The following is a 25,028-nucleotide window of genomic DNA, read 5'->3' as shown; positions in this document are numbered from 1 at the left end:
CCAGTTTGGGGGTCTGAACCCTTGACCTTGGTGGTGTTACAAGGCTGTGCTCTAACCAATTGGGCTAACTGGCCAACCCTTCTGTCTTTTCTAATGTAGTGTTTTAAGACTAAATTTCTTACCAGAACACTTTGCATCCCTAAACTTTTGATATGTCATATTTTTGTCTGTTTAGTTCCTAATGATTTAAATTTATGATTTTTTTAACTTATGAGTTTTCTGATATGTGTTTATAATTTTAAATGGATGGGGATTAGTTTCTCATAACTTAAATTTGACTTCTAACTTAAATTGCATGGTGGTCAGAGAACATAGTGTCTACTATACTCATCCTTCATCTGCTTAATCTGTCAATAATTGAAAGAAGTATGTTAATTTCCTGTGATCATGGTATATTTTTCTGTTTCTACCTGTATTTCTATTAGTTTTTACTCCCTAAAAATTAAGGCGTTCTTAGATACCTGGAAGTTTAAATTTATTCTGTCATCTTGGTGAATGGCATCTTTCATCTTCATGTAGTCATTCTTTATTTTCCAGATAATGCTTTTTGTATGAGTCTGCTCTATCATTAATATGGCTACTCATTTGGGGACTGGAGGTGTTAGTATTTTCCTTGTTTGTTTTTTCTTTTCATCTTTTTCCTGTCAAACCTTTATGTGTGTTTTTAATGTCTGTTATAATCAGAATATAGATTTTTTAAAAAGTACATACCAACAATCTGTCTTTTAACTGATTATTTATTGTGATTGTTGAGCTATTTGAACTTGTCTCCCCACCCCCATTCTTTCCAAATCTTTTCGAATTGACTGAATTTTTTGGTTCATTTGTTAAAATTCTATTTTTCCCTATATTGTTTTGATATTATACATTTTATTTCTATTTTTTTGAAACTTACTATGCATACTTAGTATATAGTTAAATAAAATCCCCCTTCTCCATCAATACATAGACCTTAGACCTTAGACCTTTCTTCTAACTTGTATCCTATTATGATTTACTATTTTGATTTTGATTTTTTTCTTTAAAAAAAAAAAAACCACTATTGGACAGCATACTTTTTTGTTTGGATTTGCATATGTGATTACCATTTATTTGCTTAACTAGACCTTAGACCTTAGACCTTTCTTCTAACTTGTATCCTATTATGATTTACTATTTTGATTTTAATTTTTTTCTTTAAAAAAAAAAAAACCACTATTGGACAGCATACTTTTTTGTTTGGATTTGCATATATGATTACCATTTATTTGCTTAACTGGTCCTTCTTTTCATCTTAGACCTTCATTCTAGGGTAATTTTCCTTTTTCTCTAAGTATGAATGATAGAAGTTCTTTTAGTCAAGTCTATTGGTTATGTGAGTTATGTTTATTTTTTTGTTTGTAAATGCCTTTGTTTTATTCTTAAAATGTAATTTTGTTGAGTACACCTTTCTAGATTGATAGTTATTTTCTATCAACACTTTGAAAATGTCCCAGTGTATTCTGGTTTCCATTTTTTATCTTGGGAAATTTGTGGTCAATCTAATTTTGGTTCTTGTTCACCTTGCAAAATGAAGGGTCTTTGTATATGTTTGGTCTTTAAGATTTGTTTCTGGATCGTCCCCCAGTACTGTGGGTATTCACCATATGATATTACTCTTTTCGATTTATAAATAAGTTTCTGTTTTTAATCTAATGACGTCTTTTTGGTGGGAGTTTTGTCTTTTGTTTATGTGTGTGTGCATCTTTTTCTTTTGCTTTTCAAGTACCATAACCTTTGTTTTTTAATTACTGTGTTTTTTTCTTAGTTGCCTTTCCCCATCTTCCTGGTTCTGCTCCTTCATGGCCTAGTCTTGTGGACACCAGCAAGCAGTGGGACTACTATGCAAGGAGAGAGAAAGACCGAGATAGAGAAAGAGACAGAGACAGAGAGCGAGATCGTGATCGGGACAGAGAAAGAGAACGCACCAGAGAGAGAGAGAGAGAGCGTGATCACAGTCCTACACCAAGTGTTTTCAACAGGTTTGTTGGGTGTGCAGGAATTTTTACATATGTATTTCATATACACTTTCACATTTATATTTGGTGAGAGGAAGTGAATTCTTACTGCAGAACTTGATAGGAAAGAAGACTAAAGTGAATTTTTTTGTTAGAGTTCATAAATTTTCTTTTCATAAATAATACAATGTTTATAGAAGATTTAAGGCTAAATTTCTCTGATTCTTCTATTTCAAATACACACAAGCATAGCTACTGAATTTTTATTAAGACTTAAAAGTGTTAATGGATAGACCGCATTTGATTTTCAGGTTGCTGAACTATAGGGCATCAGGAGTCAATGTTTACCTAAATTTGACTAAAAGATTAAGGCTAGAGAGGCAAAAGGTAGAGGAATTTTGTGTTCTGAATTATCCCAAGAAAAAATCATGCCGTGGAAAATCCAGGTGAAGTATAAGTCAAGGCCATTTATTTCTAAAGACTGACATTTTAGCAATGTAGCATGTAGTATGTGTTGTATTATCAATTATGGGGTCATTGTTTTGAAAATTACAGACCAGTTTCAACATCTGTTTTTTAGGCAGCTTAATTGTGAGCCAGAAGGGAGGCTGTTCGTCCTAGGATGTTTGAAATGAGCTCTAATGATTTCCAGGCTCAGAGAAACCTTTGTGCTACAACCATTTATCAGAAAAGGGGATGGAAAGGAGAGTCTTTATATTTTGTGTGCAGGACCAAATCTTTCACCATCTGTTGTAAGGTTCCTATCATATGGCTGCTTTCAGTATCTAAAGGCCTTAAAGTTAACAAGACTTGGTTTTAGGGTAAGAGAGAAAAGAAAGGGTTACAAATGACAAATTATGAGATAATTAATCTTAATGATTTTTATGTAAATTTAGTCAATACAAAGAGAACCTCATATTTTCAGAGGAGTTAACTATAATATTCATTTGCTGCTATGGTATTAGTTTATTTTTACTTCAGAGCATAGTTCTTACAAGGTCAATAACCTTTACAAAAAATGTTCTGCTTCTGAAAAACTAACCATTAAATTCACTGAATACAGCCATTTATTGAGTGTGAACTCTTGTACCAAGCACTTTATAAATATTTTTGTCAGTTCTACAAAAACCCTGGAAAAGATTGTTGCCAGTTTGACAGATGAGAAAGCTGAGGTTTAAAGAACTTGAGTAAAAGGCTTGGTCACTCATTTAGTAAGTGGCAAAATCAGGATGTGATCCTGGGTATATTGCGCCTGCGCCTGTACTCTTTCCACTACTCTATATGGCCCGTATGGTACATTGCCTTTCAGATGTTAGGTTGTAGAAGGTGTTGACTTCTATACTAAACCAAAAACAAGAAAGAAAAATAAAAATAAGAGACTTGAAGGATTAAGATAAATAGGGAGAGAGGAATATCAGTTAAGGGACATGAATGGAGGATAGATCTAAGGAGGTAAAGACAGACCACCCTCTCAGGCTAGCCATCACTCCTCGTTTTACAAGTCTGTGTAATTCTGTTCACAGTCAGAAAGCCATGTGAATATCACAAGCCATATGTCTCCCCCCACACACCCACACAAACATATATAGTAGTATGATGTAATTGAGATGTCAGAACACAAATAGTGTATGTCCAATCTGTGCACGTTTTATATGGATATTGTAGAATTTGCTGTGATGTTTCCCTGTTCTTCATGTTTATACCTCTCCACTAGATGAATATATTCTTTCAGTAATGGATAAAGGTTTAAGAACCTCCATGTAGCCATTATGAGCCATGTATTTTTAGAATCTTAACTGTGTGCCCAAGACTTTATACATAATATAAGAATTTTGATTAGAAATCTGAGTTATACAAATAGACTTTTAATTCTAAAAGGAGCAAAAGAAAATGAAGCTGCCGATAAAAATTTAAGTTAGTTACAGATTCCACTTCTTCAAGGAAAAAAAAAAAGCTTTTTTTTTTTTTTTTTTTTTTTTTTTTTTTTTTTTACACCGGTAAGGAGATCGCAACCCTCAGCATGGTGTGGTCTGCACCACGCTCAGCCAGTGAGTGCACCGGCCATCCCTGTATAGGATCCGAACCTGCGGCCTCGGCATTCCCAGTGCCGTACTCTCCCAAGTGAGCCACGGGGCCAGCCCAAAAAAAGCATTTTTATATAAAATCTCTAGTTACCCCATAACAACCATGAAAGCACAGAACAAAGCTGGTCATTTAACATGATGTGTAATTATTATATGTTTTGTATTATATTAGATCTAATACTAATCTGGAAGCATCGTTTTCCTCTCAATTCAACGAATATTTGTTTCCCACCTATTCTGTGTAAGATACTAACATGTGGGGCTTCTGGTTTGGACTTTAGATCATATCTGTTTACCTTTTGAAATCATTCAGAATTAACAGTTCAGTTGTCAAGAAAACTTGTTTCTGTTTTAATTTCAGTGATGAAGAGCGATACAGATATAGGGAATATGCAGAAAGAGGTTATGAGCGTCACAGAGCAAGCCGAGAGAAAGAAGAACGACATAGAGAAAGACGACACAGAGAGAAAGAGGAAACCAGACACAAGTCATCACGAAGGTTTGCTCTTTAATAAAATAGTAAATTGATCTGAAGCTAAGAGAGAAATTGACTTCAGGAATTAAAAGCAAACATTTCCAAATAACCAGTAGAACAACATACATGTTCCTTATTGGTAGATTCGGAATAATTTGTGTAAATAGTTGATTCCTCATGAGGCATCAACAAAGATTTTTAAATCTAACTAACAAGACTATATTTAGTATCCCAAAAGCACAATTAACATGAAATAAAAAATAATATGTGAGAGATTTTGACTTACTACATTACCTCATTGGGAGAGGTGGAATTTTGGCCTATATATAGAGCCAATCTTTAATAATAAATATTTTTAAACAAAGCAATATTTGGCTTAATTAAAGAAAATTCAGTCTTCGTAGTCTCAAAAAAAAAATATCAACATTGAATTTTAATACCTATTGTTTACCAGAAATCAACCCTATGAAGTATTTCCTGTTCTGATTTAGTGCTTCAGTTTCTAATTTGCAATTAGGCTCTCATATTAAGTTTATGGGCATTGGAAATCTGGGATATCATCAGTTTAAGGTGACACTACAATGTAAGATAATCTTTGCATGAAAGTCACATAAAAACTGATATTCCCCAAAATATTTGTAAGGAAGAGAATGGATTAACTTATTTTAAAAACAGTGTTAGACTGAGAATTTACTTAGAGTGGGTTGATTTTTGTCACTGATTATGTATTTAAACATTTTAATACAGAACACACCTTTCTTTTTCTTCAGTAATAGTAGACGTCGCCATGAAAGTGAAGAAGGAGACAGTCATAGGAGACACAAGCACAAAAAATCTAAAAGAAGCAAAGAAGGAAAAGAAGCTGGCAGTGAACCTGCTCCTGAACAGGAGAGCACTGAAGCTACCCCTGCAGAATAGGCATGGTTTGGGCCTTTTGTGTATATTAGTGCCAGAAGTTGATACTATAAATCTTGTTATTTTTCTGGATAATGTTTAAGAAATTTACCCTTAATCTTGTTCTTAGTATGAAAAGTTAACTTTTTTCTTTTTCAAAATAAAAGAGTGAATTTTTCATGTTAAGTTAAACATCTTTGTCTTGTAATATTTAAAAAGTAAAAAGACAGCAATGATTTTACATCCAAGAAAGTAATGTGAATGAGTCACTTAGGGAATTTAAAGAGCTGCAATAAACCATGTACATACACAGTATCTAATAAAGGTCAAGGTTTGACCTTGGCCATAGTTTTATTGTTAATCAGACACCAGTCTCTTAAGAGGCTGCACTACGAAAGGCACCAAAAGGCCCCTCTAAGTCTTGACATTGAAACTAGTCTTTATCATTACTGCTGTGGCACTCTTGCTTAGCATATTAAAGGACTCATACACATTTTTGGTTTTTGTTTTTCTACTTTTTTTTATTGGTTATTAATATTAATGAGATACAAGGCTGATTGTCCTCCCTCGTGCCCTAGATGTGAAGGCCAGATCCTTACTGGAAGCATGCCCATTACCACAAATTGCAATTGTACCCTGTCTCCCCCACCCAATTACCCCAACCTCTCTCCCCCTCCCCCTTTCCCCCACTCCACTTTGTATCCCTAGGTATGTTCTCTCCCTCTGCAAATCCAACACACCACTATGGTCTTTCCTTCCTTCTTTCTCTCTTAGCTCCCACTTATGAGTGAGCACGTACGGTATTTATCCATAACCCTGTGCTTTGCTTATTTCACTCAACATAAGTTTTTCCAAGTTCATCCTTGTTGTTGCAAATGGGAGAATTTCATTCTTTTTTATGGTGGAGTAGTATTCCATGTTGAATATATACCACAATTTCCTTATCCAGTCGTACATCGACGGACATTTAGGTTGGTTCTATTTGTACACATTTTTGATATCACAATTTTTTGATAGTGGGTTTTCAGTGTTCTAAATTTGGGTTTATGGTGAAACTATATGGGGGCACTTTTATATCCAAATTAATAAAATCTATAAGGCTTTTGGATGGCCTCTGTGAAATAATTTGCCCTTATTGTAGTTTCTAGTAGGCACATGTACAAACGCTCATCACTGTCGCAAAGATTTGATTTGCCTCATGGCCATCTGTATGAGCCAGAGTCAAGCTGGTTTGGCCTTTCTTGATGCATTTTCCAAGGCTCATTGATAGAGCAGCACATGGAGTTTTTATACAGTTACTAACCATATTATGAATAAAAATAAACTTAATAACAAGAGCTTTAGATCTGTCATTTCTTATTAAAACTAAGAAGACAGAAGTTTATAATTTTGTGAGCATTTTTAGGGATAACCATAGGAGGTCTTTGTCAGTGATGGTAACATATATATAACATGGTATTTGAAAGAATGAATTACTAAGATCTTTTAAATGCTGATAGAAGAAGTAACAATTAGGATCACATACTAAAGACAACTGTAATTTTTGAAAAATATTTATTCTTTGATGAAAGGAACATTTCTCAGCAGTGCATTTTTAAAATCCTCTGGCTTTAAATTAAAAATGCCCATAATGTACTCTTTGCAGACCTCAGCATATACCAAATTTTTAATTTAAATTGATGATTTGAGTTTAAGGGGCATACGAACCATTTTTGCTGTTTGAGGGATTTTTATAGACCAGAAAAATATAAACTTAAAGTTGTGGAGTAATGAGAAATCTTCCACAATGAATAAAAACTATTAGTTTTTATCTTTTGAGAATCGTATTTTCTGACATGTAACTGGCTTTCATTAGATCATACTTTCCCTGACGTTTTTACAATGCATTCTTTAAATATAAAAATCCACAAGATAAATATATTGTTTCAACTTAGTCTATTTGTGATTTTTGTTTTTCTATGACTCATTGATTCTATAAAAAAGTGCCAGGCCAAGAAACAATAGTGAGAGTAATTCGTCCTTTAAGTTCTTTAAGCATCCTTGCCAAGCAAGCATGTATCATTCCTGATGTACTTCTACCATTGACAGCAAGAAGAATATCACCACATCTAAAAAAAAAATAAGATAAATGATTAATTTTTTAATCCATAGTGAAGTTAATGCAAGTTTATTTTGGTGGTCCTAGTTTTTGCTACTAATCAAGGATTTTTCTTTCCCCTTCTCACTTAAATTCTTCAAACTCACTGTCCATCTTGTGTTAGAAGGGATGCTAAAAGTATAGGAAGTTGCAGTATAGGACCAAGTGTATGTGTAATCATTTTGGACTTCTTAGAAGCTGAGTGCTACATTAATGTTTTTAGTTTCTCACCCCCACCCAAAAGTACAATAAATACATACATTATTTCAAATGGGGCCAAGGTTTTGCATATATAAAAATATTTGAATGTAAGTTTTTTGTTAAGTAGTCATTATTACCTAATTCTTCCATCATTGTATGCTGGTGTTCCTTCAACAATGGATTTGATAAAAAAAGGTTTGTTCCCATTGTATTCTTCATAACCTCCTACAATGCAGAAGCCCAGACTTCCAGCTGTGTTTCTTCGTAATATAACATCTTTACAATTATACAAGTACCTGAAATAGAATGTAATCAGTGTGTATGCATAGTTAAATTTAACTATTTGTGAATAATTATTGTGATTAATTTATTCCTTTTATTGGCATTTTATTAGGCTAGGTAACACTGGATAGGTCCCACTCCAAATCATGTTACAGCTCAGTGACCCTTGTGCTATTAGCTAGCTTTTTGTAATTGAACCTGTTTTCCATAGCTGAACATCCTTTAAAAAAAATGATATCATCTATTATGTTCTATTTATATTTCTACTGGGAAAGATAATCATATTTTTGGCTTAAGGAAGACAGTGCTTGAGTTCGTATTAGCAAAAAGTTGGATATGCCTAAATTCTTATTGATGAGCCAAATTCAAACATACTTATGGACCTATTTTTATTTACTTGTGGATATAAATAATTTTTAGTGAAGGCAAAAATCTTTTGAATAAGTGATTAATCTCGAAAAAAATTTAAACCTAAGCCTAATTAATGAATTTGTGGAATTTTGTTTGGCCTTTGGCCAAGTGCAGTTACCATAGAGATGTGTGTCAACAGGTGGGTTTTACTGTAAGATCTCCTTGTCCACCACATGTGTAGCTATAATATAGGATCTGCTTTGAAAGGAAATTAGCATTTTCCTGTTGGTAAAAAATCAACATGGCTGTTTTGTTCCTAAACTGTACCTTAAAATATTAAGTAGTTGCTTTTTGAAAATCAATAAAAAGTCTCTTGTGAAAAGAAAAAGTTTCTTGTGAAATGTTAAGTGATAAAGTTGATTATTACATTTGTTACCAATCTTGCTAATCAAAGTAACATGACTTTTTTCATGATGATGCTGACTCACTTGAAATAAAGCAAGCTATGGGGTTTGTTTGGTAAATACCTTTAAAATGTAGTACTAAAATTCAACTCTATACTGTTTTGTGTGTACTGTCATACATATGAGGATACTTTAAAAAGTTTATGAAAAGATACAATTGGAAGATAATATGAATCTTTCCATGAACTTTTTGAAGTACCCTTATATACATCATTTACAACAATTTCACTTACATGACAGCTGAAAAGTATGGATTTCATTAAATGAAAAAACATGCCACATTATAAAATATTTATCTGCTGTATTTTTAAGTAAATCTCTATGTCAGTAGTAAATTCATCCTGGAGGAGCTGTGGTGTGTGTGTCAGGTACCACGTTTTACATAACACAGTTCACTATCTGCTCATGTACAAAGCGCGTAATCGGCTGTTCCCCAAGCACCAAAGCATTACATTCCCAGTTGGGAGGCTGTGTGCCCAATTTTTTGGAGAAAGTAAGTAAATGAATTAGATGATTATTAGATGATTCTTATCCAAAGTCATGATCAAGCATCTGTATTAACATTTACCAGTTGTGATTCTTTAAAATATATAAATGGGAACTTGAAACTGTCATTGTTTCTCATTCTTTTGATCGCTAATTGTGTTTTTTTCCATTAAGTATCTCCTTGGACCCTGCACTGACTCACTGAATACTTTATTTCATATGGACAAGCTGTAAACAATCTAAAAATTACATGTTCCAGTATGAAAGTTTGCAACCTAACATTAAGTCACAACTGCATCTATTTTTGCTATACTCTTGATGCTGGACAGCAGGAATCTGCTTGGAACACAGTTCAGCATATGTATATTGAGAGTATACCATGCTCTAGGTACTTAGGATATATTGGTGAACAAAACAAAAATCCCTGCCCTCCTGCAGCATCCATTCATGTAGATATGAATGTCACCAGTTTTATTTCATTAAGAGTAAGTGTTTTCCTTTAGTTGGGCTGAGTATTTAACTTTCCTGTAGCAGCAAAAACACAGTATATTAAACACTTAAAGTCAGACCTTGGTTAGTTGGGATTAATGGATACTTTTTTCTTAAGTTGAATTATTTCACTCCCCACTGGGAAATATGGCAGCTGTTTTTGATCAATGACCTTTCAGATATTAAGGGACTTTAAACTCTGAATGTAAATATGAGCTTTTATCCTATTCTGAACTCATTCTCTAAAGTTAGGCCTAATAAAAAGAGCTTAGGCGTAATATAAGAAATAGCAAGGAGTTTGGTAATTTTTCCCAATGAGAAAATGATATTTATCTCAAAAATTAACTCCTTGAAATGTGTTAATGAGTGTGAAGCCTCAGTTGCTCAAAAAGCTAAGGTTTTTCTAAATTTTCCATATATCCCCTTATATACCAGTTTATTCTATAAACATTTGAGAACACTGCCTGGCTCTGAGCTAGGGTCTTGGGAATATTAAGAAAACTAAGGCATAGCCTCTTTCCTTAAGGAAAACACTTTAGGGTTAGAAAATGAGTGTATCAACCAAAGCTAGTTGAAAGACCATATTTCTTCCTGATTTGAATTCTTTTAAGTTTCTAAATTTGCTAGATGGTGTTAGAATAGCAGGGGTTGGAAAGACAGGGATGGTAGAATGTTTGGAGCTTCTCATGAGTGCAAAAAATTGAATCTATAGCCAGTATCTGTCCTTTCATAAAATGTTACCTTATTATTTTACTATTACTGTCTGTGCTCAGAAGGGTTTAACTTTTTGGCCCCGATATGCATGTAACCATTACTGTTAATAGATTCCGGTCTGTAATACAGAGTCTCCTACTGTTGATTAACTTCAAATTTGCTTCAGCTTCTGGATCAGGAGCCTCTCAGTCTGTGGTAAAGGACCAGTTTTTTTGTTTTTTTTTTTTAATTTCCAGTTTATTGCAGACCAATACGTTTATTAAATAAAATAAAAATTGAATTTCTAGAAAAATGAAATCTTAGAAACATACAAAATAACCGAAATTTTAATTATATTCAACAAATGGAAAACTACATTTCAATAAATATAAAAAAATAAAAGGAAAAGAATTACCAAAACTACATTAGTTAAAATGCTTATAGGAGATTATTAATACAGACAATCAGTTACCCTAATAACCTTTTGTTCTTCAATTGTTTTTGTAAAGTTATGAGAGAAATACTGTGTCCCCATATTCCTAAGTGTCTTTAACTTTGAACATACATGTATAGCAACATCTTAAGGTTTGTAATATAAATGAGGTTGCTACTAGGTTGGCTTGATGACAGTGCTATTTGCAGTAGATAAGGATATCTAAACTTTCTACAACATAGAAAAACCAGTATTGCAGAGATATGTTCATGAAAACAGAAGAAAAGATTTGAAAGCAATTTTAATAAGCTTAAGATTTTTAACTTTTATCCAAAATGAAGCAAATGATTTAACTTCAAAATTTGTCTTTTATTATTCTTCAATGATACCAGTTACAACAGTTTATCCTATGAAGTTATCATAGTTAAATAATCTCTCAATGACATGAATTCTGGATTAATGAATTTCCTTTTTATTTGCTTTTCTGAAAAAACTGTCAAATCTGTAAGATGTTTGGCAATACCTTTTGCAGATGTGCAGCATCAAATTTATTCTACCTCATTGATAATTGTTAAATTACATCATAACAATTTATGGGAACTATTCTTCCAAGCTTCTAACTTTCATTTTGTCCTTTGATCTTATTGGCCATTGAAAAACACCTTGCATTTCTTCCTTGCAGGAAGTATTAAGGTCAGCAAAAATATTGACGATTATCTGGCAAATATACAAGTTTGGCTATCCAATTTACATCTTTTAGAAATTGAGACCAAACTAGTTTCCTAGCTTGCAGAAAAAATAAGGGCTCAATCTGTTGTTCAAACATTTTTAGCAGAACTTTTCTTCTTTATAACTCTTAGCATGCAATAATAGTTCCTTATGATTTAGCTTTCAAATTATCCCATAATAAAAATAACCTAGAATCTATGCATTACCCTTTCCATAGCTCACATTTTTTACTGTGTCACCAAGCACATTGTTTAGTTCAGCTGACATCTTTTTTCATAGCAAAATTTTCTCAAAGGATACACCATATCAGGTTCCATTCCTTCTGGTGCACTTTCTTTAATCTGGGTAAGCACAAGAGTTTGCCCATCAATGCAACTGCACCAGCAAAACATACTACATAAAACTTAAACTTGTAATTGGCTAACAGTGTAAACTTTCATTTGGTATGGTTCAGAGCTAGTTGTGTTTGTCACCAAAAAATCAAAAACAAAAATTCTCATATCACAATCATGTTTAAATCATACATATACTAAAAGATTTGCCAGCATAATAATACCTGTGCATTTGTCAAGTTAAAATGAAAAATACATTGCTGGATTTATTTTTTTCTAAGTTGGTTTTACATATCATTAGTCATGGAAAATGGTACCTCCCCCCCCCCCCCCCAGATTCACCCAACGTTTCCAAGCAAACTATAGTCTTCATATATACCTTGGCAATGTATATATATTATATATATTTTTAATCTTAACTTAAAATGCTACTTTATTGTAAGAAGTCCATAAAGTATTGTTTGTACAAAACATTGGCATTTGCTTCTGGTGACTTTTTAATTTAATACTCTTTTCTTTCAAAAAAGTTGTTTTGAACTTCTTTGTTTTGTAAGTGACATTTATGATTTCATTGCTTCATTAAGCCAACATCTCTCCACAAGTAAAGTGGTTTTACTACTTCACCAACAATTACAGCTGCAAAACTAAGCTCCATAGATGAGTAAAAAGCAGAATGAACTCTTTTTTTTTTTTTTTTTTTTTAAATCACTTGTATCATTTGAAATAACTACGGTTGTCATTTGTTTTCAGAAAAGGTGTGGCTTGTCTTGACAAAAAGTTCAGTGAAGCTTGATTCTCCATCAATAAATAGGAAATTTCCTTACCTAATTCAGCTAATAATGTAAACTAAGCTACATATTTAAAGCAGTTTTGATTAAAAATTTAAATGATTATAAAATAAGTTTTAAAAAATCTTTATGGTCTCAGATTTTTACACATATTTTGGTTACAGCTTAAAATATTATAAGTTGTGATGTGGTGTCCTATTGTACACTAGTATGTAGCTTGCACAACATAAACTCACCAAGCCAGTTCAACAACATCCTGTTCAACGAGTTTACTGATCTTATGCTTGAATAATGCGGCAATGTCAAATTACTATAAAAGTTTCTAGACAATCTCAATTTCTATACTTATCACAAACCAATCATACACAGTTTGTGGGTCAGCACTGGTCTGTAACCGGCACTAAATAATTTTTGTAATTTTTGAAGGTATAAATTATACAAGAGAAATGTTACACATTTCTTAAAAGTTATTAAAGAAGAAAGTTTTGGACTAAGATTCTGCCTAAATAGGATAAAATAAATTCTCTGAGGCAAATTTCTTTGTAGTATTTTTCCATCTTCTTGGTCCTTATCTGTATAATTACCCATTATTACTACCCCCAAATCTCCTTTTCATGCATTCCTTTCTGATCTCCACCTCTGATCTTTCCAGATCATTTACTTTGTGCCTTCATTCCAACAGATTTTTTAATCCATCTGGACTGGTTGCCTACTTTTGGCTAGGTGGTTGAAAAAGGCTTCTAAAGATATGACATTTAGTTCATGACCTAAATAGTAAGAAGTAGCCAGCCATGTGAAGCATGGCAGCCTATTCCAGTCAGGGAGAGCTAGAATTTTTGAAATTTAGTAGAAAATAGAATATTAATCAAAAGGGATTTATCACAATACGAAACAGATCAGAAAGATGAATATGTGCTTCAGTTAATTGGTGACAGGGTGACAACTAGAAATTGCATCTTAAATTTCTCTTTTAGTGATTTTTCCATCATATGATCTTATAGCCTCTAATTTTAAAAATTGTATTCAAGTATTGTATGTCGATCTATGATAAAACTTTTCATATGAAAATATTTTGAAGTATTCTTAGGAAAAACCACCCTCCGGGTAGGTCTACCTTCTTTTTTTCCTGGTTCCCATGCTTCCTTAGGACCTGAGATAGAAGGTGCTCAGTTTCCTGCAGTCAGGTTCCAGGCCACTCCGCTGGGTCCCATGAAACCACTCTCCTAGGACTCAAGCCCCTCCTCTGTTTCCTGAACTACTGTTGCTTGTTGCACCTATTTTTGATACCAGCACATAGAGATTGAGATCCAGGAGGCAGTCCTAAGTATTTCAGTGGCTGAGCATGTTCAATAGAAATGAGTTTATCCTATGAATGACCTTCCACTGGGGGCGCTAGAGAGCACTGAATATATGGTAAGTAATTTTCTGTGTATATATGTTGGAATTTGACCAATGAGCATGCTCCAAAGAGACCAACTGAGTATGTGCAAGACTATGATACATAACTGGGACCCCTCCCCCACAATCGAATATTCATTAGGTATCATGAATATGTATAGATAGCTAAACTAAAAGTAGGACCCAAGAAGAAGGTGGGCTGCTGCTCATTCCCTCTGGAGCCAGCCAACACACCACCTGTGAGGTACCAATACCTCACCGTTTTGTGTGAAACCTGCCTTTACTGGGCTGCTGCTCACTCTCGCGAGCCAACCCGCACTTTGGGAAGTATGTATTTCTTACTTTTGTATTAAACTTTCTGCAGCTGCCACTAACTCTCTGGAGCCAGCTCACACTTTCCCTATGAAGTGTGTATTTCTTATCCTTTACATTAAACTTGTCATCGCTTTCTACTCTAACTCTGCTCTTGAATTCTTTCCTGTGGCAGAGTCAAGAACCTGGTAGAGGACAGAGTGGGCTGAGATTGTCTATCCGACCTCCCCAGACCCTCTCTTCCAGTATCAGGCCCACTGCATTCCCGATTATATACAGTATACCAAACTGGATTCTCTCTGAAGCAAATCAAGGGTTCAGATATCCCGTTAAGCCCAAGTCATGGCAGGGAAGCAATAAGTTATGAAACGAGGACGAGACTACTGGGATCCACTCCCAAGTCTGACTATGCTGTTCCTCCTGTGCTACACTGTTGTAAAAATGTTTTTAAAGCCACAATATCTACAGTTGTGTATTATGTATTATTGAAACATATTTGACATGTTCTTGGCATGTTTTCCTATTATATTAATTTAGGTGAGAATTGAGCCTTAATAGTTTTAAAAAATTGAGTCAATGCCCAAACATGCCTGTTATTCTTTAGTAAGCTAATCAGATGAAAGAGCAAGACATTATAATTTTATAAAATAGAACTAGAGAATATAATAGGTGCATGGAAAACATTCCAAACTGAACTCCAGAGTAACACAACCAGGAAGTTAGGAGCTGCTAGCAAAGTCATGGTCTCCAGTTTCACTGGGCAACTCTTTAAGTCCCTAGTCAGCATCTTCCTCCAGTTCCTTCTCTTCCTCTCTAACTTGCCCCCACCTACTTCTCTGACCTCTCATACCTCTCTCACCTTCACTCCCAGGTTCTAGATGCATAGTCCTTTTTGCTATTGCTGGACTATGCCAAGTTTGTTCTCACCTTAGGACTTTTGTGTTAACTATTGTCCCTGCCTGGAATACTCTGCCATGCTTCGCATGGCTGGCTACTTCTTGCTATTCAGGTCATAAACTAAATGTCAAATCTTTAAAAGCCTTTCCCAACCACCTAGCAAAAAGTAGGCATCTAGTTCAGATGGAATAAAAAAATCTGTTGAAATGGGGGCATGAAGTAAATGATCTGGAAAAATCATATGTAGGGATCAGAGTACAATGCTTGAAAAGGAGATTTTGGGGTAGTAATTATTGGAAATTATAAAGGCAAAGACCATGAAGATGAAAAAATACTACATATAATGGGTTTTTAATTATTTTGTAGATGACAATACATGTCTCAGATTAATTTATAATTAAGATATCAGATATAATGTATATAAACAAAAGCTCTTTGGGATCATTAGTACTTCTAACAAATAGATACAGATCTTGAGGGAAAAAAACTTTGGTAATTGCTTCTCTAAACATGTTTATCAAACTTGGATGTCCCACTGGTATCTCAAACTCAACATGTCCAGAATAACTAATATGTCCTCATTCTTCCTTACTGTGGCAAAATTATTGTATTAATGCCCCCAATTCTTCACCCTTCCCTGGTATCTATTCTCCCTGTCACCTAACTTTGTAGTGCCCTCCTACTCTGACTGAGGGATCAGCCATAAGATCATTAGTGGGATGTTTGCCTCAGCCGGCCAAACTCTAGATATGTAAGCAGGGCCAGCCAAGATCAGCAGAGCCACCTAAATGACCCAGAGCAGAACACAAATGCACGAGTGAGCCAGCCAACATCGATCAAGCCTAGCCTGCAGACTGTACCCGCAGACTCATGACCAAAATAAATTCTTACTGTGGCATGTTACTGAGGTTTTGTGGTTGGTTGTTAGAGTGCACAGTTGTGAAAATAACTATTTTGGTTGTATCCTCCAGCCAGATGACATGTACAATCATTCACTCCAGTGTCTTTTCTAGGTCCCCAAAGCACCCTGTGCTTACAAAACATTCAAAACAGTTTAATTATAACTTTTGTAATTCATAATTTTAAATAACTTATCATGACATTTTGCTGCTCACTAGATTATGAAGTCTATGTACATAATACATTATTTCATTATTTATTCAACAAATGCCTGCTGAGCAGAGCCATTTAAAGATCTTAAGAAATACTAGGGATTCTTTTCTTTTGGATGCTCCAAGGTTATAGCAAACATATTAAAATGCATTCATATCTCACATTAAATATGGATGGGCTGGGGTAGGTGTAAAGAAAGAAATACTTCAAAAAAACAATTTTGCTCTTAAAATGATTTGGCCATGAGAAACTCATTTGCTTTCTGATTGACAGTGACATCATACACGGAAGGGGAAGTGGTGAAATGACAAGAAATTTGAGGTAAATAATGATGAAAGCTGTACACACTATGCTGGTGGCTATACAAAACATCCAGTGAATGACAAAAGTCTGCGTCATTCAAACTCCTCCAGAACTTGCTTTATGGTAGACAGAAAACAAATGGTGTAACTCAAATTATCAATGCTAAATATAGGCTTAGCATCCTCCTCTTGAGGGTGCTCACCAAACTTATTGTTAAAATCATAGACTCCACAACAAAACAGCCTAGTTCAAATTCCAGCTCTGCCTATTAACTAGCCACGCAACCTTGGCCATGTTACTCAACCACTCTGTGCTTTAGTTTCCTACCTTTAATGGGGAGCAACTGTTAGTATTAAATCAGAGTTGATGTGAGTTTTAAATGAGTAAAAAATGCAAAGAACATGTAAAGCTCTTAGGAGAGTGGCTGGCACATAGGAAGGACCAGGTAAATATTAGCTACGGCTGCTGCTATTTCAATTACTCCATGGTGTGGATGTACCTGATAGTGGCCCTGTCTTACATTTAAAATGTGAAAGTGTCTTGATTTAAAAAAAAAATTCATGACCTCTGCTTTCTTGCTAGTCAGTATAGACAATCCTTATCAAAATGTTCTCAGAGTTTCAGGAGAGCAAAGGGTTAAATTCTTAGGCAGAAACAGAAATGAGTTGATGTGTATTACTACCATACTGGTCCAGATGAGAGCATGTTTTGAAAGACTTCCAGATGTGGAATGTGGGGCCTGGGAGCCAACAAAGAATAAAGCAGAATGTCTTCAGCATTTTCTGTATCACCTCCAATTAAATGACATCCGATCATTTGTAAAGCTGAGAGCCAGGGTCTAGAGCTGCTACCCATGGGTGACTCCTGGCACACAATGCACTATTGATAAGTGTACTACAGGTAATGCACATTTGCCTTGCCCTTTATAACCTATTTCTACTCCGTCCATCACTGCTTGTGTCTGACACTCACTGGTTCAAAACAGGCATCCTCAGCTCCGCATACCAATGATGCCCTCTTTGTATATATTCTTTCTGTGTGTTGTACTGCCCCTGAGGACATGATTACAATGGTTTTCCTGTTTCTAGACCTACTGACGTGTTATATCATTTTTCTTCATGGGTAGAGAATGTTAGGTAACTGGCTGGATCACACAATGGGGCAAATAGGTTTCCTTAAAATCTGTTAAGCGAAAGGGGAAAATACTTGACCAAGTAGATTTGGAACTTGGAGAAAAATTTCTGTGAATTTTTTAAAAAATCTATTTGCAGCCTAAATCTCTAGCAATTCAGGTAATATGACTTTTGTTGAGGTATGATGAATGGCCTGAAATTCCTAGTACATCATTCATGCCAAATGGCTAGAGGCATTTAAGCCAATGGTATTTCAACAATCAAACTGGGGTCCTTGGGGCTCTGAGCCGTCAAGATCAGAGATGTGAATGGAACACCCCACCATGAAAAATTGAAGCAGTGTTACAGCTGGGGGCTCACATCCTGAGACTATCTGAAGGCCTAATATGGGAGCATGATTGAGCTATTAAGGACTTCTGAAAAACAGCAGGGTGGACATACTTCTAGTTTCGAAATGGCAGAGTGAAAACCGTGCTTCCCCTTCTGCTTTTAAAAATTACTATAAAAACAACTAGGAAACTTGGAAACAAAAATGCAAACTTCACCTTAAACAAAATGAAGAGTCACCATATATAAGAGAGAGCTGCCAAAGGCAGTCAAAAAGGGAAAATGGAAGAAAGGATATGCATAGCTGGCAAGTGCAGACCAAGCCAGTAGAGCCTTGGGTTCGTAATGAACAGCCCACTTGAACGGGTAAAATACTCATTCCACAAAGGAACACCAGAAATAAGCAAGCTGGCTGTTAGCAGAGCTTCCCTGGGCCCAGTTTGGCAGAGAAGAAAGGCATGTGTGAAGCAATGAGAACCCTAATAGATACCCATACGTACAGGGTGCAGTCTGCCAGGGTGACAGGGTGGAGGACACAGACTGTGCACTGGGAAGGCCCCGCAAGGCTGATTTTAGTTGGTTTGGGAGAAGTAAAGAAACACACACATATCCGTGTCCTATAAAGAGAAATTTCTACTATCTGGAATATGGCCCTTGTTCTTTCACATACTGTGAACCTCCAGTAAATACCTGCTTGGAAAAATTTACCTCACTCAAAGATTTAAAAAGAATCAGCAGAAAGGGGGAAGGGGAAAATATCAGAAAAACAGTAACAGACAAAAACCACTCACCAGAAATATGCTGCCACACAAATAAAATGCTGCTATAGAAAATCAAATTTATAACCCTTGACATTACCATGAATTCAAAATACTTCTACAGCAAGTGCCCTATAAACAAGAGTTCGCTGCAGAGATAAGATTTCAAGGAAGATTTGGTTGAGACAAGAGACGAGCTAACAGAACAGAAGAAAGAAAAAAATAAAAACACCACAGAAATCAAGGTGGCTACAAAGGAAAAGATATACAAGGGTACTTCAAAATTCCGTGGAAAAATGAAATTAAAAGATAATACAAAACTTTCCCTGAACTTTTTGAATACCTCTCATACTACTGAAAACACAGTAAGGAATTGACAGACAGATGGAAATAAGCCATGAAAACAGAATGGATCAATTTATGCTATCAGAAAAAAATAACAAAACCAAACAAACACAATGGAAATAAACAGAGTTGAAAGGATTCAAGAGAAAATGAAAGATATGAAAGAGAAAAGTTATCAAATACACACATATCTGGAGTCTCTGAAAAGAAGAACCAAAATAACATAATGGTCATTTTGAACAACAGGCGAAAAGACCACCCTGTGTATGGAGGGAAAGAATCAATCAAGCGCCTCACACTTCTCCACACCTTCAGTGCTAGACAACAGTGATGTGATGCCGACAAAGTCCTAAAGGACAAAGCGTGGCATGATAACTTGATATCCGGGCACCCTGTCACCTGGCTGTAGGGGCATACCATAATATTTATCTAGTTCCTATTGGCAGTGGACACTACAATGCTGAAATGACTATCATGATACCCCAGATGGATTCTTAGATTTTATTTTTAAAAAGAGCCTGGTACCTAAGAGTGTGTAGCTACCACTGTTTGTACGTGTGTGTATATGTACACATAGGCCAGGGGTCAGCAACCTAGAGCCCAGCCCACCACCTGTTGTTGTAAATACAATTTCATTGGAACACATCATGCCTGTTCATTCATACACTGACTGTGGCTGCTGTTATGCTACAACAGCAGAATCGAGGAGGTGCAACAGAGACTATATGGCCCTCCAAGTCTAAACTGTCGGACCTTTTCAGAAAAACTCTGCCAATCTCTGACATAAACTCTCCTTGGAAAAATACACATGAAATTGGTAACAATGATCTCCGCTGCTGAGCAGATCTGAGGGGAAAGGGGAGGGAGGGAGGCTTCCTTTTCTCTCTATATATACTCTGCAGTACCCTCTGAATTTTGTACTGTGTTTATTATATTACTAAGAATCGCCAGGGTTCTGAAAATCAGTGTTGCCTATGCTGGCATCATATCACAACACTTCCTTTATGCTCTCCTTTTAGAGAAATGAGCACAATTCAGGCTATACTCCTAGCAAGAGCAAAGAAGTGCCGTGCCCAAGGCCAAATGACAAAAGGTAAAGGCACAGAAAGCCACTCGCTTGGTTGTATTTGGAGTAAAAAGCATCTCACACTGTCTTCTCTTAAATGAATGAATGATGAGGAATTTTGATTATATGACAAAATAGCTTTCAAACAAAAAATTAAAGATGACTTATTTAAATAGTATTCTAGTTTCAGAAAGATATTTCTAAAATAAAATTTTATTTATAGTAACACATTCTTCTACTTAGGCTGAGTTCTAAAATGTTTCAAGGTTTTTAAACTGCTTCAATGCTGTTTTCAATTGTTTAAGGATTTTTAAAAATATACAGATTTTAAAAATAATTTTTCAACTAGTGAGGCTCAAAAAGGAATCTAAGTCAGTTTGTATTAGAAGCAGAGATTTTTTTTTAAAAGCCTCATTTAAAATTAAAAAAAATAGAAAGAGACAGACCTATCTCCACCCTCAAGAAAAATGTACTAAAACCAAATATCTCACTTTCATTTATTTAATCCTATGCCAGTAGATCATCTTTAGCAACTCTAATATTTAACATTTAAATCACACATTTATAATTAATAAGATAATCTTTTTTAAAAAAAATTTTGGGAAGCATAATTTTTTTAAAGATAATCTATTATACAAACACGTGGGGTACAATGTTGGTTTTCAGTAATCGTGTAGAATGTGTGGTGGTTAGATCAGCATAGTTAGTTTATTCATCATTACAACACACAATCATTCTTCGTGTCCATTGACCAATTCCTCATTAGCCCTGCTCCCTCCTCCCCTCCACTCCCCTTTTCCACCTCTAGTTTTCTAAAAGTTCAACGTACTACTGTGCTTGTTTTTTCTTTCTTTCTTTCTCTTTGTCTCTCTTTATTGTTCATTTGTTTATTTATGGATTCGTTTCCTGGTTATGAGTGAGAACATGCAGTATTTCTTTTTCTGTACCTGGGTTGTTTCACTTAGAATAATTTTCTCCACGCTCATCCACATTGTTGCAAATGGTAGAATTCCATCAATGGATGACTGGATAAGGAAATAGTGGTATACATACAAAATGGAATACTACTCAGCCATTAAAAAGTAAGATAATCTTTTAAAGACCAATAGTTTATGTTTTGATGCAGGTGAGCAAACACTAATTTATCTGTCCTTTGAATATTCAGTTTCTGAATACAGCCATTTACTAAGGCTGACCTGAAATCCTTCCCTGAGGTGACTGTGTGAGACAATTAAATGCTTCACTGTTGAGGCTCCAAAACAGCAACACAGCTGCTTCCTGAAGTTTTATTCAAGAACTTTTCAGGAGTAGGCACTAAGGAGAGATGATCTGAGACATGTCCCTAACCAGCGGGTGCTTAAACATCTGGGCAGAAGCGAAGGGTTCTGCTCCATCGCTTTAAGTATAGCCAGATCACCAAAAAGCTGCAGAGGTAAAGCCACAGAAGGGAGTCAGCCTCCATGCAAGTTCCCAGAGCTGCCACTAACAGATTAGGCAAAGGTGGATCTTCCCCTGGGTGGGTGCAGCTCAGCTCCAGGATTTGTAAACACAGGCTGGAGTTCTGCCCCTTTGCCTGTCAGCTGGGCTCCCTGCTGCATGAACAACCTACACAGCTGTACGTGGCAGCCCTGTGAACTCCTCAGCATGAATGCCTGACAGTTTTTACACATTCAGCCTTTCTCCCTGCCCTAGGATTTTTGCACACATTTTCAGTTACAAATGGGACAACAGAATGATTTCAAACAGTCCCATGACCAAGACTGGGTTTCATTAAGATGCTAGTACCATGAATCAGCCCAAGAGAGTGAAAGAGTGGTTTCAGGAATGTAATCGTTTCCTCCCACACCCCCACAGAGATGTCATGCTGGGACTTACCGTGGTAATTCCAGCCACATGACCCAGGAAGGCGACCAGTCGCCAGGTGGGGCCATGTTGTGGTTGGAGTCCAGGGCTGCTGGGCTGCTGCAGTCTTCCTGGGGCTCGTGTTCTTTGACTTCCAAAGCTTTGAGTATCACTGAGGAGGATGTGCTTTTCAATAGTGCAACTGCCTCGCTCCGGCTGACCTCTGTTAGTTCAATCCCATTCACATTCAACAAAATGTCACCTGATGGCCAGAGAAGCAGAAACCAGCCTTAGTGAGAGTGCAAACAGGGATGTCTGCTTACAGTGCAAGGGGATAGGGACTGACTGGAGATGCAGATGCCAAGAGGATAAGGTGTGTGGTATGTGCTGATGTGAGATTGAGTTCTCCTATAGCAAATGGTGAACAGTGTGTGCCTTCCAAGGTGCTGGTATGTCTTGTTTGGGGTTTTCTAAAGTATGCCTACTGGTATTTGGCTCTTGCCTTAAAAAAGAAGGAAGGAAGAGAGGAAAGGAGGAAGGGAGAAAGGAAGGAAGATAACTTAGACTTATTCACCATTTAATCAAAGAAAACCTACTCTTTTACTCCTTTCACTTGTTTCCTGTGTTTAACACAAAGGGAAGGACTTGAAAAAGCTCCAGCACTTGCACAGAGCCTGGCATGTTGTACATAGGCACCCAATAAATATGGACTGAACGAATGAATAAGAAACTACCCATGAGAGTGTCTGGCAGAGGATTCTAGGGCCGTTGGGAAAAACAGACCTGGATCTGTGCTCTTAAAGAGGTGGAAAGAAGAGTAACATTTTTATTCATTGCAAAGGTGATAATAGCTACCATTGGTTGAACATCTACTACATTACGGGACTATTTTCACACATAATTTCTAGCTCATGTTCTCTCACTAACAAGTCAATTCATTTGGCCTCATCATTCTCCACCCAGGTGCTTGCAGAAAAGGAAGAGAAATTAAATTCAGACCTTCCCCCACCCCCATTTTCTATTTATCTCCCTCCTGTTTTTCTGCCCTCCTTGTATATCATCTTTTATATACAGAATAACCATAGCAGAAGTAAAAGGACAGGAGGAGAAAGACGGGAAAGGCCTTGAGTCTTTCCTGACCCCATAATAAGTACCCTTCAGCTGGCTGACTAAATCCCTTAATATGCCATCCCCCTGCTGTGCCTTAGGCTGAACAAAACTGTACTTGGAAACTTCACATTTTATGTCTTGAATCTGAACCCTTAAGTGGCATGTCTACTCATCTGTCTGAGCTACCTCTTCATATGAATTGACAATATTATTAAGAATACATATTTGTAGAGGCAAATTTGACATCACCTTTTTTTGCTTAAAGTAGACCAAAACACATGTGATTAAAGTAGTGAAACACTTTTCACCAATGGGAAAGTACTCAGCATGGTACTTTCATTTAATAAATATTCACTGAATCACATAAACTTCTATCTAATCCATAAAATGGAACCATTCATGAATTCGCTTCATCACTGGATCAATCCAGCAAAGACCACTTAGAACACTTAGGGGTGAAGCCCAGTCTAGCAACTATACTCAAACAAATCATGGTCAATGTGTGGCAGATGTCCTGGCCAGGTCACCCTCATATTCTCTTGCTAATTCTGGAAATAGTTACCTAACCCAGCAAGCTGCTAATTCCTCTTAATATTCTGCCACCCCAGTGCCTTAAGCCTCTTTACTTTTTACCTGTTTTTATTCTTCCGTCTCTGCTTATGATTCCTCCGGGTTCAATACTGATGACATAGATAGGCAAATCCCATTCCCTATGTGATGCTCCCCCTGCAACGGTCATGCCGAGAGATTCGCTGGGGTCTTTTCGGACACTTACCACCTTCTCATGACAAGTAGCTGCAGGATGGAGGGGCTGAAGGCACAGACAGAAAAACATGGCACATATATTCACAACTGGGTTTGTGTTTTCTATATGCAAAATCTACCAAAGTTGCATAAATGATGCAAATGGCATAAATATGATGTTGGTCTTTGGTAGCACAGAAAAAGACAAAGAGAACCCTCACCTTGCCTCACCTGTAATCGTTACATTATCCCAAATTCTGTACGCTAACTCAGCGAAAGTTTGCATTTTGAAAGGGAACAGTAAAAATGGAAGAAAGAAGAGGTTGGAGACTGCTGAAGAAATCGTAAGCATACAAAGTGGACTGCACCCAAAATTTCTCAAGAGAGTCATTGATTTCTGATAGTAGTGAGGCAGCATCTCAAAAAACTCTTGTCATTCACAAATATCATGAATTTTTTCTAAGTTAATAAAAGTAATCATTTTTTATACAGTCTTCTTTCACATTTCCTCAGTGCTTACCAAACAGCCTTGACTGTGCTAAGCAGAGAAGTTTAGTGGAGTACCGAGGAGCTCAAAAAGTGACCAGAATACCACAAATAAGACATGTCTTAATATGTCCTGTGTCTCCTATGACCATTTGCTTTCCCCAACAGAGACATGTTAACAATGGAAAAACCCGGGCCGGCCCGTGGCTCACTTGGGAGAGCGTGGTGCTGACAACACCAAGTCAAGGGTTAAGATCCCCTTACCGGTCATCTTTAGAAAAAAAAGAAAAAAAAAAAAGGAAAAACCCAAGCCTCTCCATGAATCCTTTACTCCCAGAGTTGCCTAACTTTGGCTGGGAAGGAGGAGAGTTAAGTATGAC

General features: G+C 36.1%; 2 protein-coding genes across 25 annotated transcripts in view; one reads left to right on the top strand and one right to left on the bottom strand.

Moving 5' to 3' along the window:
* The window catches only part of FIP1L1 (factor interacting with PAPOLA and CPSF1), a 69,256-nt gene extending 63,586 nt beyond the window's left edge, over positions 1-5,670 (top strand). For 12 of the 24 annotated variants that reach the window (XM_008572897.1, XM_008572901.1, XM_008572912.1 and 9 more), the window contains 3 exons: positions 1,787-2,000; positions 4,422-4,559; positions 5,306-5,621. In XM_008572897.1, coding sequence (XP_008571119.1) covers positions 1,787-2,000; positions 4,422-4,559; positions 5,306-5,453 — 500 coding nt within the window. In that variant the 3' untranslated portion in view covers positions 5,454-5,621. Of the gene's footprint in view, positions 1-1,786; positions 2,010-4,421; positions 4,560-5,305 lie in introns of all 24 variants that reach the window. The other 12 variants (XM_008572904.1, XM_008572902.1, XM_008572887.1 and 9 more) reach the window with 2 other exon arrangements.
* Positions 5,671-6,804: 1,134 nt separating this feature from the next.
* LNX1 (ligand of numb-protein X 1, E3 ubiquitin protein ligase) overlaps positions 6,805-25,028 on the bottom strand; it is an 87,744-nt gene continuing 69,520 nt past the window's right edge. The window contains exons 7-10 of the mRNA XM_008572886.1: positions 24,052-24,229; positions 22,342-22,570; positions 7,905-8,063; positions 6,805-7,537 (exon numbers count right to left, since the gene is read on the bottom strand). Coding sequence (XP_008571108.1) covers positions 7,402-7,537; positions 7,905-8,063; positions 22,342-22,570; positions 24,052-24,229 — 702 coding nt within the window. The 3' untranslated portion in view covers positions 6,805-7,401. The remainder of the gene's footprint in view (positions 7,538-7,904; positions 8,064-22,341; positions 22,571-24,051; positions 24,230-25,028) is intronic.

This window comes from Galeopterus variegatus, unplaced genomic scaffold (assembly GCF_000696425.1).
Source record: "Galeopterus variegatus unplaced genomic scaffold, G_variegatus-3.0.2 Scaffold846, whole genome shotgun sequence".
NCBI classification, from domain to species: Eukaryota; Metazoa; Chordata; class Mammalia; order Dermoptera; family Cynocephalidae; genus Galeopterus; species Galeopterus variegatus.
The sequence above is the reverse complement of the archived record's forward strand: the minus strand, read 5'-3'. Positions and strand labels throughout refer to the sequence as shown.